Below are 15801 nucleotides of genomic sequence, written 5' to 3' on the forward strand. Positions count from 1 at the left end.
AAAGACATTTTAATATTTCTTTTGCCTATATGTTTTGGTGTTGGATTACTACAAAGAAATTATGAGAATAAATAAAACAGTAACTGCTTTATGAATGTTAATGTGCTCTACACATTTTGGTATTGGTATTTGACAAGTGGTCTGGTTTAATGGGGAAATCCCATGAACGAGGGTTGTGGAGCTCTTTTGGAGCTGTGCAACTTCCTCAGTGTGACCTGGAAATGGCTCAGTGCCAAGGGGCACAGTGGGTGTGGGCACATTCTGTCTCTCCCTCCACACTGCTGCTCTAGAGCTAGAGTTTACCGAGATTGACATCTTTGTAAACGAGCATCTATATAACTTGCCATAGACTGGCCTGGGGTCTCTAGTCACCTTGTCTCTTTCTATCATGCTTTAAACTCTTTCAGAGTCTCTCTCTGAACCTATAATATGAGGAAACTATCTGTGCTACCTCTTTTAAGGGTCATCTTGAGGGTCGCATGAAACAATGTAAGTAATTCTAAAGGACTACACTAGTGCAAGGTACTGTGATTTAAATACCACGTGCAGAATTTCATATTAACTAGGAAGGGTTTACTGGTACCATAGGATCTTTGGAACCCTAAGGAATACTTAGGAATGCTTTGGGGGAAAAGTTCTGATGGGTGTTTCACAAGGTATAGGATGCGTGGTCTCTTAACAGAGAGGATGGCTGGAAGGAGTAGGTGCTACTCAAGGAGGCACCAAAGAAATGAGCTCATGGAATGGGGATTTGACCTCTTTTGCAAGTCTCTCCCTTTTTGCCTCCCATCACTTCCTTTCCCTTCTTTCCTCATTTTAAAAAACTCATATTGCATAGACTATCATTCCACTCATTCTTAATTAACAGCTATTATGATAACAAATGAAAGCTGTTCAAGACACTTGTTTCAAAGGTGTCATTATATATTCATCATGTTATAAACCTATTTTCAATATTATTCCAGGTAAAAGACACAACTTGTAGTACAAATTTAATTCTTATTAATTTTTAAATTAAAATATTATACATGCAGAAGGGTACGTACAAATTAGTCTTGCACCCACTTTTCGTTTTATTTATTAAGGTATCACTGATACACACTCTTATGAAGGTTTCACATGAAAAACATCGTGGTTACTACATTCACCCATATTATCAAGTCCCCCCACACCCTACTGCAGTCACTGTCCATCAGCATAATAATATGCCACAGAGTCACTACTTTTCTTCTCTGTGCTACACTGTCTTTCCCTTGACCCCCCACCCCCACAGTATGTGTACCAATCATAATAGCCCTCAATCCCCTTCTCCCACCCTTCTCTCCTACCCTTCCCCAACTCTCCCCTTTGGTAACTGCTAGTCCCTTCTTGGAGTCTGTGAGTCTGCTGCTGTTTTGTTCCTTCAGTTTTGCTTTATTGTTATAGTGCACAAATGAGTGAAATCATTTGGCACTTGTCTCTCTCCGCCTGACTTATTTCACTGAGTATAATACCCTGTAGCTCCATCCATGTTGTTACAAATGGTAGGATTTGTTTTCTTCTCATGGCTGAATAGTATTCCATTGTGTATAAGTAGCACATCTTCTTTATCCATTCATCTACTGATGGACACTTAGGTTGCTTCTACATTTTGGCTATTGTAAATAGTGCTGCGATAAATATAGGGGTGCATATGTCTTTTTGAATCTGAGATTTTGCTTTCTTTGGGTAAATTCCTAGAAGTTGAATTCCCAGGTCAAATGGTATTTCTGTTTTTGTTTTTTTGAGCAACCTCTATATTGCTTTCCACAATGGTTGAACTAATTTAGATTCCCACCAAAAGGGTAGGAGGGTTCCCTTTTTTCTGCATCCTCCCCAGCATTTGTTGTTCCTAGTCTTTTTGATGTTGACTATCCTAACTGGTGTGAGGTGGTATCTCATTGTGGTTTTAATTTGTATTTCTCTGATAATTAACGATATGGAGCATCTTTTCATGTGCCTGTTGGCCATCTGAATTTCTTCTTTGGGGAATTCATATCCTCCACCATTTTTTAATAGGGTTATTTGCTTTTTGGGTCTTGAGGCATGTGAGTTCTTTATATATTTTGGATTTTAACCCCTTGTTGGATATGTCATTTGCCAATATATTCTCCCATTCTGTAGGATGCCTTTTTACTCTACTGATGTTGTCCTTTTCTGTACAGAAGCTTTTAGCTTTGGTGTAGTCCCATTTGTTCATTTTTGCTTTTGTTTCCTTTGCCCGAGGAGATGTGTTCAGGAAAAAGTTGCTCATGTTTATATTCAGGAGGTTTTGCCTATGTTTTCTTCTAAGAGTTTTATAGTTTCATGACTTACACTCAGGTCTTTGATGCATTTTGAGTTGACTTTTGTGTTTGGAGTTAGACAGTAATGCAGTTTCATTCTTACATGTAGCTGTCCAGTTTTGCCAACACCAGTTGCTGAAGAGGCTCTCATTTCCCCATTGTATGTCTATGGCTCCTTTATCATATATTAATTGACCATGTATGCTTGGGTTTATATCTGGGCTCTCTAATCTGTTCCATTGGTCTACCATTCTGTTCTAGTGCCAGTACCAAATTGTCCTGGTAACTGTGTCTTTGTCGTAGAGCTTGAAGTCAGGGAGCCTAATTCCCCCAGCTTTATTCTTCCTTCTCAGGATTGCTTTGGCTATTTGGGGTCTTTTGTGGTTCCATATGAATTTTAGATCTATTTGCTCTAGTTTATTGAAGAATGCTGTTGGTATTTTGATAGGGATTGCATTGAATCTGTAGATTGCCTTAGGCAGGATGGCCATTTTGACAATATTAATTCTTCTTATCCATGAGCATGGGATGTTTTTCCATTTATTTTTGTCTACTTTAATTTCTCTCATGAGTGTCTTGTAGTTTACAGAGTATAGGACTTTCACTTCCTTGGTTAGGTTTATTCCTAGGTATTTTATTCTTTTTGATGCAATTGTGAATGGAATTGTTTTCTAATTTCTCCCTCTGCTAGTTCATCATTAGTGTATAGGAATGCAACAGATTTCTGTGTATTAATTTTGTATCCTGCAACTGTGCTGAATTCCTATATTAGATCTAGTAGTTTTGGAGTGGATTCTTTAGGGTTTTTTATGTACAATATCATGTCATCTGCAAACAGTGACAGTTTAACATCTTCTTTACCAATCTGGATGCCTTTTATTTCTTTGTGTTGTCTGATTGCTGTGGCTAGGACCTCCAGTACCATGTTGAATAAAAGTGGAGAGAGTGGGCATCCTTGTCTTGTTCCCAATCTTAAAGGAAAGCCTTTCAGCTTCTTGCTGGTAAGTATGGTGTTGGCTGTGGGTTTGTTGTATATGGCCTTTATTATGTTGAGGTACTTGTTTGTCCTTTATACCCATTTTGTTGGGAATTTTTATCATGAATGGATGTTGAATTTTGTCAAATGCTTTTTTGGCATCTATGGAGAGAGGATCATATGGTTTTTGTCCTTTTTGTTGATGTGGTGGATGATGTTGATGGATTTTCTAATATTGTACCATCCTTGCATACCTGGAATAAATCCTACTTGATCATGATGGATGAGCTTTTTGATCTGTTTTTGAATTCAGTTTGCTAATATTTTGTTGAGTATTTTTGCATCTATGTTCATTAGGAATATTGGACTGTAATTTTCTTTTTTTGTAGTTTCTTTGCCTGGTTTTGGTTTTAGAGTGATGCTGGTCTCATAGAATGAGTTTGGTAATATTCCCTCCACTTATACTTTTTGGAAAACTTTAAGGAGGATGGGTATTAGGTCTTCACTTAATGTTTGATAAAATTCAGCAGTGAAACCATCTGGTCCATGGGTTTTGTTCTTAGGTAGTTTTTTGATTAGCATTTCAATTTCGTTGCTGGTAATTGGTCTGTTCAGTTTTTTTGTTTCTTTCTGGGTCAGCCTTGGAAAGTTGTATTTTTCTAAAAAGTTGTCCATTTCTTCTAGGTTATCCAGTTTGTTACCATATAATTTTTCATAGTATTCCCTAATAACTCTTGGTATTTCTGTGATGTCTGTAGTGATTTTTCCTTTCTCATCTCTGATTCTGTTTATGTGTATAGACTCTCTTTTTTTCTTGGTAAATCTGACTAGGGGTTTATCTATTTTGTTTATTTTTTCAAAGAACCAGCTCCTACTTTGATTGATTCTTTCTATTGTTTTATTCTTCTTGATTTTATTTATTTCTGCTCTAACCTTTATTATGTCCCTCCTTCTACTGACTTTGGGCCTCACTTGTTCTTCTTTTTCTAGTTTCATTTATTGTGAGTTTAGACTGTTCATATGGGATTGTTCTTCTTTCCTGAGGTAGGCCTGTATTGCAATATACTTCCCCCTTAGCACGGCCTTTGCTGCATCCCACAGATTTTGCGGTGTTGAAATATTGTTGTCATTTGTCTCTGAATATTACTTGATCTCTGTTTTTATTTGGTTATTGATCCATTGGTTATTTAGGAGCATGTTGTTAAGACTCCATGTGTTTGTGGGATTTTTCATTTTCTTTGAGTAATTTATTTCTAGTTTCATACCTTTGTGGTCTGAGAAGCTGGTTGGTACAATTTCAATCTTTTTGAATTTACTGAGGCTCTTTTTGTGGCCTAGTATATAATCTATTCTTGAAAATGTTCCATGTGCACTTAAGAAGAATGTGTATCCTGCTGCTTTTGGGTGTAGAGTTCTGTAGATGTCTGTTAGGTCCATCTATTCTAATGTGTTGTTCAATGCCTCTGTCTCCTTACTTATTTTCTGTCTGGTTGATCCTTTGGAGTGAGTGGAGTGTTGAATTCTCCTAGAATGAATGCATTGCATTCTATTTCCTCTTTTACTTCTATTAGTATTAATTGTTTCACATATGTAGTTGCTCCTGTGTTGGGTGCATATATATTTATAATGGTTATATGTTCTTGTTGGATTGACCCCTTTATCATTGTGTAATGTCCTTCTTTGTCTCTTGTTACTTTCTTTGTTTTGAAGTCTGTTTTGTCTGATACAAGTACTGCATCTCCTGCTTTTTTCTCCTTATTAGTTGCATGAAATATCTTTTCCATCCCTTCACTTTTAATCTATGTATGTCTTTGGGTTTGAAGTTGCAGGCAGCATAGAGATGGGTGTTGTTTTTTTATCAATTCAGTGACTCTGTGTCTTTTGATTGGTGCATTCAGACCATTTACATTTAGGGTGATTATCAATAGGTAGGTACTTATTGCCATTCTAGGCTTTAGATTCATGGCTACCAAAGGTTCAAGGGAACTTCCTTACTATCTAAGAGTCTCATTTAACTCACTTAGTATGCTATAACAAACACAATCTAAAGGTTCTTTTTTTCCCCCTCCTTTTTCTTCTTCCTCCATTTTTTGTATATTAGGTATCATATTCTGTATTCTTTGTCCATCCCTTGAATGACTTTGGGGGTAGTTGATTAGATTTTTCATTTGCTTGGTAATTAATTGGTCTACTTTCTTTACTGTGGTTTTATTTCCCCTGGTGACAACTATTTAGCCTTAGGAACATTTCCATCTATAGCAGTCCCTCCATGTAGGAACAGTTTGTGGGAGGTAAATTCTCTCAACTTTTGCTTATCTGGAAATTGTTTAATCCCTCCATCAAATTTAAATGATAGTCTTACTGGGTAGAGTGTTCTTGGTTCGAAGCCCTCCTGTTTCATTCCATTAGCTATATCATGTCACTCCCTTCTAGCCTCTAAGGTTTCTGTTGAGAAGTCTGATGATATCCTGCTGGGTTTTCCTTTGTATGTGATCTTTTTTTTCCTCTCTGGGTGCTTTTAATATTCTGTCCTTATCCTTGGTCTTGCCATTTTAATTACTATATGTCTTGGTGTTGTCTTCCTTGTGTCCTTTGTTTTGGGTGATCTGTGCACCTCCATGGCCTGAGAGACTATCTCCTTCCCCAAACTGGGGAAGTTTTCAGCAATTACCTCCTCAAAGACGCTTTCTATCCCTTTCTCTCTGTCTTCTTCTTCTGGTACTCCTATAAAGTGAATGTTGTTCCGTTTGGATTGGTCACAATGTTCTCTCAATATTGTTTCATTCCTAGAGATCCTTTTTTTCTCTCTATGCCTCAGCTTCTTCATATTTCTCTTCTCTAATTTCTATTCTCTAATCATTAAGAAAGATATGGAATTTCTTAATGATTGAATCTCTGTCCTAAATTTGTCCCTGAGTTCTTGAATATTTTTCTGTAGCTCCATGAGTGTTTTTAGGATTTTTATTTTGAGGTCTCTTTCAGCGGGATTGGTGACTTCAGTTTCACTTGGCCATCTTTCTAGTGTTTGTGGGATTTTGGTTTGAACCAGGTTCCTTTGACATTTCACATTTGTAGGTGACACCCTCTAGTACTCAGAAGCTCTACTCTCTCAAGGTGCTCAGCCCCTGGAGAGATGGCGGGGATCACAGGTGAGTGCTGCTGGTGCCTGTCTGGAGGAAAGGGCTCTTTCCTGTTTCCCATGCCAGGGCCAGTGGGCTGAGCATGCAGGGCAGAGCCTCTATGCTATGGACTTGTAGCTGCCATAGGCAAGTTCGTCCTCTGGCTGGCCAGGCACAATGGTGGGGGTAGCCTGTTTGCAAGCTGGTGCCAGCTGGGGTGAATGAGTGGCAGGCTGTGTATCATGGTAGGGGGCCTCATAGCTGTGTTGCCAGCCAGTGCGATGGAGTGCTTGAAGTTCTTGAAAGTTCCCAACCTTCTGGGCTGATTGCACCGGGACAATTTTGTCCACCTGTCCTTTCTCCTGAGCATCAAGCTCTGTACAGCCCTTGCCCCTTTAGCAGCCCTATCACTGTTAGAAGTCTCGCAAGAGTGGTCACCTTCTGTTACAAAGTGGCTGTTTTTTGGTACCTGTTCTCCACAAGTATCTGAAATCTCATTCTCTCCAAGTATTCTGCCTGTCTTAGCTTTCTAACCCTAGTAATCTCCAGAGTACCATGTAATGTAAGTTTTTGCTCCCAGAGCATATCTCCAGGGCTCGGTGTTCAGCAGTCCTAGGCCTCCACCCACTCCCTGCTATATTTCTCTTCTTCCTGCCGGTGAGCTGGGGTGGGGGAAGGGTTTGGGTCCTGCCAGGTCAGGGCTTTGGTACTTTACCCTTTTCCAGTAAGGTCTGCTCTGTTTCCCAGGTGTAGGCAATCTGCCACATTCCTGCTTTCCTGTTACTCTTTCAGTATTAGTTGTGTTTGCTATATTTTCATATTATATGTGGTTTTGGGAGGAGGTTTGTGTCTCATCTCTCACATCACCATCTTTAAGCCAATCCACCCACTTTTCTTTTTAGGTTGTTTCCTTTTTTATTGTCAGTAGTTTTTTATATATCCTGGACACACAACTTATGACAATTATCTGTGTGGCAAATATTGACTGATTTATGTAGCTTGCCTTGGGTGAATGGATGTTCTTCATTTTAATGTGACATCTGTTATTTTACGAAGAGTACTTTCTATTTGCTGGTTAAGGAATTCTTCTCTATCCTGAGGTAATAAAGGCACTCTGTTATATTTCTTCCTAAAAACTCGAAGGTTTGATTTTCTCACATATACCCTCAATCATCTGTCATTGATATTTGTGTACAGTATGAAGTACAGATACATTTTTTTATGCAGATAACCACTTGTCCCAGTAACATTTTTTTAAATGGCCCAGCTTTCCCCACTGAGTTCTCCAAATACCTCTGTCATATTTCCCTTAATGCCTAAGTATGTTTCTAAGCTTTTTACTCTGTTCCTGTGTGAATACCAAACTAACTTGGTTATTATGGTTTTACATTAAGGTTTGATATTTAGGAAAGCAAATCTTTTACTTTTCTGGAGTGTCTTTCTTTATTCTTGTTACTTTGTTTTTGATTAAAACTTTAAAAATCACCTTGTCAAGTTTTATTTAAAAATGTTGTTGGAATTTTGATTGGAAATCCCTTGAATTAAAAGATCAATTTTAGGAGAGTTGACATTTCAGTTATATTTAGCTGTCTTATCCAGCTCATATGTCCCTTTTAGGAAGGACCTCTTTAATGTCTTTTGTTAAAGTTATCCATTTTCTTCTAAAATTCTTTATAAGTCATTTTGTTACAATCATTGCAAGGGAAATTATTTTTTCCTGTTATTATAAATGGCTCTTTTAAAAAAAGCCTTGAAAAGCCCCTCTTGCTGGTATATAGAATTTGTATCAGCAATCTTGATACACTTTATTATTAATTCAGTTGTTTTAAATTTTTATGGAATATTCCATCTATGAATAGCGACAGTCTTGTTTCCCCCTCCCACCCTTTATCCTTCCTTGCTCTTCTTCTGCTTTTTCTGTCTTGTACTGGCCAGCACCTGCAGGAAAATGTTGGATGGAAGTAGAGACAGGAAGTATGAGGTTTTCCTTTAAGGAAATTCTTGTCTGCTTGCTATTTACCAAATGGTTTTTGTTTCCTTCCTTCCTCCCTCCCTCCCTCCCTCCCTTCCTCTCCCTCTCTTCCTTTCTTTTTGTCATTAATGGATGTTGAATTTTATCCTCTGACAAATCCATCAATTTGCTCATAAGGTATTATTTTTATTATACATTGCTGGATTCAGCTTGCTAATATGTACTTTCATCTGTGTTCCTAAGTGAGATTAACCAGTAATTTTCCTTTTTTGTATTGTCCCAAAGTAGTTTAGATAATCTAATTTGGGAATATTATCAGCCTAATGAAATTATTTGGCCTTGTTGTCTGTTTTTATGTTGCCTGGTCAAATCTATAAAATATTAGTGTTATCTGTTTATTGGAATTTAATACAACTCATCAGTAAAACCATACAGCCTGATGTTTTCTTTGTGGGGAGGTTTTAAATGTCTGTGATTGAATCTTTTCAATAGGATTGACTCATTTTTTCAATTCATTTTGGTAGTTCATTTTTTTCCCAGGAATTTGTCTATTTTCAAAATTTGCAAATTTGTTATCTTAAAGTCTTTATAATATTCTCTTATTTGATTTCTGGTGTATCCCATTTTCATTCCCAATATTGTTTTTCTGTATATGTGTGATATCTTTGTTTTTATCATGTCTAGTCTTGCCACAAGTTTGCCAATTTTATTAGTATTTTTAAAGAACACTTCTTTTGGTTTTGCTGGTATTTTCCATTGTATCTTTGTTTTCCACTTAATTCTGCTCTCATCTTGATTTCATATCTGATTTATCCCCATTACTTTTTTTCTAAGTTCTTGAAATGGATATTTATTTTCGGCCTTTTTTCATTCCAAGTGAAATCATTAAAGGCTTGTAAATGTAACCATAAATTTACTAATCTCCATTTGTCATGAAGAACAGGTCAGAGACTCAGTGTTTCTCATGGTGCTTGTCTCCAACCAGAATTTAATAAGATTTCCTTTGCATTAATTTTATTTATCATTGTAGTTACCCTCTTTATGACACATGATACTAGGTTTCCATTCATTTTGTGGATGGGAAGTTTCCTTTTGTAACACATTTATTTAAGTAGAGCCATTTTAAGGAAAAATATTAAATAATGAACAGCTGGTCCACAAATAGGCCAAAGATACCCCCAAAATTCCATTAATTCCATAATGCAACTATGTTCCATCACAAATATGAAAAAAAAATATGAGGGTGATTCATCAGTGACTATAGTTTGGGAAACTGATGTTCCAGGCAACAGGTTGCCTTCTCTCATCCACATGCACGATCTCATTGGCATACACAGTTGTTCAATCACCCGGGGTAGTTTCTGAGCAATAAGACAGCTCCTGCAGAGATGTACATCTACAAACCTGCCAATGTCAATAAAGGAAATAATATTTTTCAGAATTCTAAATTGTGGGTTAGGTGTTAAATATTGAGGTGATGTTAAATTTAAAGATTGGATTACTAGAGAGAGAGTTTGGGAGCTGTTAGACAGGGACACAGTGGTCCCTGGGACCCAGCATGGGCTCATCGAGAACATATCATGTATGTTAATGTACTTGCACATTTGACAAGAGTATTGACTGGTAACTCAGTGCAGGCAGGAGAAAGACTGTATCTTGGCCTAAGCAATACACTGGGCAAAGTCCGCATATGTTGCTAGAAATGATAGAAATAAATGTGCTTGATAATAGTACATTCATTAGGGCTCAGAGATATCTAGGAAAAACTATTCAAAGATTTTTTTTTTTAGTAGTTGTATGAAACATGCCATGTAATTCGAAGTAATATTCCAGTTACGGAATATGTATTTTAAAGATATTGATAAACTGGAGTTAGAGATGGAACTCTCTATTCAGTGAGGTTGATAAGCATGAACATGCAGCGTTCCACTCAGATCTGTATTTATTTCCCTCTAATGTTCCCACGGAGACAGAACACCATCAACAGGTGACCTTTGCGGGCTGAAGGCAAAGCCTTGGCAGCCTTACTTCAAGTACAACTAATTCCAGACTTCCCTTGGAATCTCCTATTTTGTCATAAACCTGTATCTGTTCTGCAATATATTCATATTTTATGGTTATACTTAAAATGACATTTTAACTGACAAAATCTTTTTTATTTCAAGGACATATTTGGATTGATTCCTTTTCTCAGAATTACTGATGAATTAAAAATAGATATACTTGTCTGGAATCAGATTTTTACAGGTGGCAATAACATAGAATTACTCCAGTCCTCTTTGTTTTACAAAGAAATTGACCATAATTCTCCACTTTATTATACATAATCTTTCTTAACTTAAACATTTCAAGTTGAAGAGTCCTATTTCTAAAATCCACTATCAAACAAAAGGATTTCATCCTGTTATAGAATTTCTTCATTTAATTTTAATTCTTTAGTTGTAATTTTAAATATAGAGTTTCTCTAGTTCTTGACACATGGCAATCAAAATTTTAGGATATATGATTTTATATGAAAGAATAATAGGATTTTGGATTGGTTTATTCCATTAATCTCACCCATGAAATACTGTTTTTATTATAGCAAGTTGCTGGGGAAGTGTTTACAGTGAATTTTTAGTCCTTTTCATGGGTTTTAATGAATCCAAGAATCTATGGCATTGGAAGTATAGCTTAGACTATTATCTGTGCATCACTTTTGTCTGCAATGAAGCATGGTTGGGTAGCAGCTACAGAGTAAGAAGTCAGGAGCTGGTTTTCCAGTTTCCAGGCCCTCATTTCCTAGTTGAGTGCATTTAAGGTTACTTAACTTCATGTGACCCAGTTTCTTAGCATATATTAGCAATTCTAAGTCTCTTGTTCAGTCTACTTCAAAGAAGATATTATCACAAAGAAATGTGGTAATATCTAGGAGATCACCTTGAAAATTATGAAGTATTTATAACCATGATAGTTGCATGAATGGATACAAAATGCAATCTCATGTGTCCCTCTGATCATTGTTGTAAAAGTTTGTCATTTTCTTTTTTAGTTTATTTCTTAAAACTTAGACTATCACAGGCACCAATGGTTATTGAGAATATTAGGAGCAAAATAAAGACTGGCTTTTAGACACATTTTTTTTTTCCTTTTGTAGTATAGATATTTTGCTTTCAAGCATGTATTATGTGTAAAGTTATATTTTGGATTTAAGGGTATTGTTCCTTTAAAAAAGGCACATCCTGTGAAGCACATATTTCACTTGGAAGAAGTCAGGGAAATAGAGGAATGAGAAGCAATGTATGGGAGTGAGAAAATGAAACTAAATTAAGTAGAAATGTTTTTGGTTTCCCGTCTAGTTACACACGTGTGCCCCTGGTTGCGAGGAGAGGGATTAATGCCGTGCTCTTCAGCAGGGCTGCGGTGTGACGGGCAGTTTATAATTAGAAAGTCACCTGAGTGGAGAACCACGGCCGTGTTCCACGAGGAATCACATTTCAGTGCCTTTACGCTGAGGCCGTTTCCCTGCTCCTTCCTTTACCCTCCCTTACTTTTTCTTTCAGGGTCGCAGAAGTGATGCCAAGATGCAGGAGCACCGGGGCCAGAAGCAGGGTGCTCGCCGGCGAGTGTTTAACCTCCGTTGAGATGAGGTGAGGAACACCGTCTCCAGGATCTTCCGCCGCGTCCTCCCCCAGCCTTCAAAGGAAACGCAGGAGTTTCTCAGATGAAAAGAGCTTACTTATGCTTTGAGGCAAAGCCAGAAAACAATTAGCGAATCAATACTATTTACCGAAGAACTTGTGTGGCCTGTTGGGTGAGAAGGCGTAATCCAGGCGGCCCCGACGTTCAGACTGCAGCGGCCCCCTGCTCGGAGGAGCACGGACACGGCTGTGACAATGCTTTCGGGCATCGGATGATGAGAGGACGCGGAGGGGAAGGCAGGCTTTTCACTGGCCGGGCGGAGCTGAACGTGGAACGCCCACTTAAAGGGAACACTAGCGAAAGGCTTAGAAGAAAGGAAAATATTTTCATGGTTTGCACAAACAGATACTCCGGAAGTGAACATGGAGACCGAGGGGAATAGGTAAATGAGTTATTGTTCTAAACTACAACCGTTTGCATTGAGATTTTAAGGCTCTCTGGGTTTTCCCAAATGAAGCACAGGTAGGCAAACCAAAGGAGAGCTTTCTGGAAGTAGAAGTGTGTAGGGAGTGTAGGTCCTCCCGTTCTAGCTGGAGTTGTGTGCGCTAGTTCAAAGCCCCGGCCCCAGACCATTACATTTTCCAGATGGTTTTGGATTTCTGTCTCCTGCTGTGGCTGTTGTAATGGACAGTTTCCCATTTTCTCCTTCATCAGATGTATAATTAGTACCTCTTACTGGCCATTTGATTATCTGAAAAATGTTATATAAACAATGGTGAAGTACTTGGAATTGCATGAAGTAATTTGAGAAAGGAGAGTGAGCAGCCTGCTTTTCCTTTATAAACTGATGATAAAAATAATGCTTGCTACCTTCCTCAAATTTAGTTGCTGTTTTATAAGGACATATGCTTATTTTATAAGCTTGAGGATTTATGCAAAAACATATTTATATATATTTATAGTAATCTCTGAAATTTCTATGTGCTCGTCTTTTTTTTTCATAAGCATATAGCAAAACACTCTTTCATTGGTTTTGAATGCTGCCTTCAAATAGTACGTTCAATAAATGAAATTTTAGTGCCATAGAGATCAGGCAAACTTTCACATCTTGTAACCTAATGATGTCAACAGATAAAAAGACTTAGGATATTTGATTGTTTTAGTTTCTAGTATTGTAAGAAGCCATCTGAGATGAATTTTCTTACCATTAGTGGTGCTCAATTGTTTAAATATGAGACAAGTGTACTCACGTATCAGCATGCATTTTATCTCACAGTATTTCTGTGGATTTTTCTTTTTTACCTTCTGAAATGCTTCCACATAGTGCTTCCTCTTTAGTTTTGAAAGTAGATGTTTTTCAAATTAAAGGTGAATTCATTTTCATTGAACTTACCAGTTAACTGATTTGTCAGAAATAATTTCATTTATAAATTTATTTTAAAGAGATGTGATTATAAAGAATCATTGATGCTGTCATAAATTTGATGCTAAGTAGAAATGTTCAACAATCAGGATTGATTTTTCAACATACAACAGATAGATGTTGAAAAATAAGCAGATTAGATTGTCTTTGCAGTAACTAGGGGATAAATTCTATTTATAGTTGGAAAAAATTATACTAATTTTGAGTATATCTTTACAGATTACATAGACTTTGGGTACTTTAGAATTTCCTCAGAATTTATGTACTTAGTTACTTAAAGCTTATTTATATACCTACTTAAAACTAAAATGTGACTAGAAAAAGCAACATTTATGAATACACGTGAACTGAGTCAAAGCATCAATATTTTTATAAACACACTTTTACTGAGACATTTAATACTTGTCTTATTAAGACCGTATATGTGTAAAACTTGATTGCCTGGTCTCCTTGTTCCTGGAGCAAGATAACAATTTGTAAAGCTTTTAAGAACGATCCCGTCTGGGCTGCTTGATCTCTGGGGTGTTGTACCGCAAGTTTTCAGGGGTGTAGGCGGTGAAGCCTTGCTCAGCACCACAGCGTTAACACTCAGGCCGTTCTCAGAGTACTGGCCTTATGTAAATACTCTGGGAAAATAAGTTAGATTATCTATCTGATAAACAGCTACAAATATCCTAATTGGTCAGTAAAAATGAAATCCATTAAGTAGTTTCAATACTCTTATGCATTCACAAAGTTAAGTAACAAGCAGTCCTGATTAATCCTGATTTGCTAGGAGGCAAGTTGTACTGAAACACTTCCTCTGTCTAATGAATAAATATTTTTGAAGGTAAAGAAAACAACAAATATTGGGTTTTTCAGTGTTTCAAATTTAAGCTAAATTTAAGTTTTTTTATCTGACTTTTTATCTGAAATGTTATGCTACAATGAAAGGAGGTATGTTGCTGAATATACCATCTGAATATTTAAGCTAAAATTTGAGACTTAATCTCACTTGTTGAAGGCTGTTTTGGGATTGGTTCTCTCTCCATTGCTGTCAGGAGGGCAGACTGTGGAGCATGAGGATGTGCCAGCACAAAGAGCAGATTCCTGGGTACAGAGGGGTGGCCCGGAATTTGGAAACCATCCCCTAGGATGGCAAGAGAACAGATCTGTTTACTATGTGCCAGGGAGCTTGGCATATTTGGGACTGATTCAGGCTGGTGGCACTGTCTGAAATCCTTTCTTATGGGTGTTGGTAGACAGATGGGAAAACTGAAGTTATGTGACTTGCTCAGACTCATACATAGGGTTGGTTAAAGAAAAAATTATTTTGATACTTGTAACGGCAAGGAAGACTTTATTCAGGACTATTGGAGTGTTATGAGCGTTGTGATCGAGGAGAGAGATTAGGCTCAATTCCGAATACAGCAAAGACAGTTGGCAATTTAGAGCCAAGGAACCGAGTGAGGGGATTGCTCCGATGATGTATTAATGTGATAAGAGGACATGGGAGGGGGGTGGGGATCTTTGCTAAACCACCTGGACAGAATTCTTGCTGAAGGTGACCAGGGTGATCAGGTATCAAGGGTGAGGGCGTGAGTTTGATTAGCTATTGGGGTGATCAGATAGGAAGGGCAGAGAGATTTTTGCTAAACTGATTTAGCAGGATTCTTGTTAAAACTGGGCTGGGTGGGTGAGAGATGGAGGCCCAGGAGGCTCACTGAAAAGAGGGTTCCAGGCAGCCTTCTGAAGTCCATTCCAGGAGAGAGGCTTGCTCAGGCTCAAGCCCCGTCCCCGCTGGACCCGCCTCTCCTGCGTCCCTCTGGGGTCTGCCCAGTGCATCCGCCTCGACATCCAACCTGGGGGTGCAGTGCAGCCCTTCCAGTTAGGATCTCCAGACGAACTGCTGCTGTTAAAGTCTCATTCAGCCCATGTGAACTGAGCATATACTGCGTGCCAATGCATCAGGGAATGAAATTGAAATAGGTATTGATGTTTGTGAGTTTACATTCCAGCCGGGGGAGACAGAGAACAATGAATCTGAAAAAGAAATACCTTATACGATGGAACAAAAAGAAAAGGAGGTGGGAGTTGGATGGGCTCACAGGAGAATGAATCACAATTTTAAACAGAATGGTCAGGACAGACCTCATGGAGAAGGTGAAGTCTGAACAAACACTTGGGGAGGCGAGGGGATCAGTCATAAGCTGTTAGGGGGAGAATGTGCCTGATGGGGGAGCGTGTGCAGAGCCACTGTGTGGGAGCTGCCTGGCATGTTCCAAGAGTGAGGCGGAGGCTGGCAAGCTGGAGGAGTGAGGGTGGGCCAGGTGAAGGTGTGGTTGCAGGGGTCGCCCAGGTGCCAGACTCAGTGAAGGAAACGGGGACCCACTGCAGGATGTAAGGAG

The 15801-nt window shown here is 38.2% G+C and overlaps 1 protein-coding gene and 1 long non-coding RNA gene across 5 annotated transcripts in view; one reads left to right on the top strand and one right to left on the bottom strand.

Annotated features, from left to right (window-relative positions):
* Window positions 1–1349: 1349 nt before the first annotated feature.
* Window positions 1350–12270, bottom strand: LOC118969020 (uncharacterized). 3 transcript variants are annotated; one of them, XR_005056906.2, is made up of 3 exons: window positions 12140–12270; window positions 11805–12045; window positions 1350–8336 (listed from the first exon to the last, which is right to left on the bottom strand). It is a non-coding gene; the product is annotated as an uncharacterized lncRNA (long non-coding RNA). The 3 variants fall into 3 exon arrangements; XR_005056904.2 differs by lacking the exon at window positions 1350–8336 and adding an exon at window positions 8451–9774; XR_005056905.2 differs by lacking the exon at window positions 1350–8336 and adding an exon at window positions 8452–9774 and having other exon boundaries at window positions 11901–12045.
* Window positions 12036–15801, top strand: part of SACS (sacsin molecular chaperone) — a 77105-nt gene continuing 73339 nt past the window's right edge. For both annotated transcript variants that reach the window (XM_073226558.1, XM_037001912.2), the window contains exon 1: window positions 12036–12433. In XM_073226558.1, the coding sequence (XP_073082659.1) occupies window positions 12414–12433 (20 nt within the window). In that variant the 5' untranslated portion in view covers window positions 12036–12413. The remainder of the gene's footprint in view (window positions 12434–15801) is intronic.

The sequence above is a fragment of the Manis javanica genome, chromosome 1 (assembly GCF_040802235.1).
Source record: "Manis javanica isolate MJ-LG chromosome 1, MJ_LKY, whole genome shotgun sequence".
Lineage (NCBI taxonomy): Eukaryota > Metazoa > Chordata > Mammalia > Pholidota > Manidae > Manis > Manis javanica.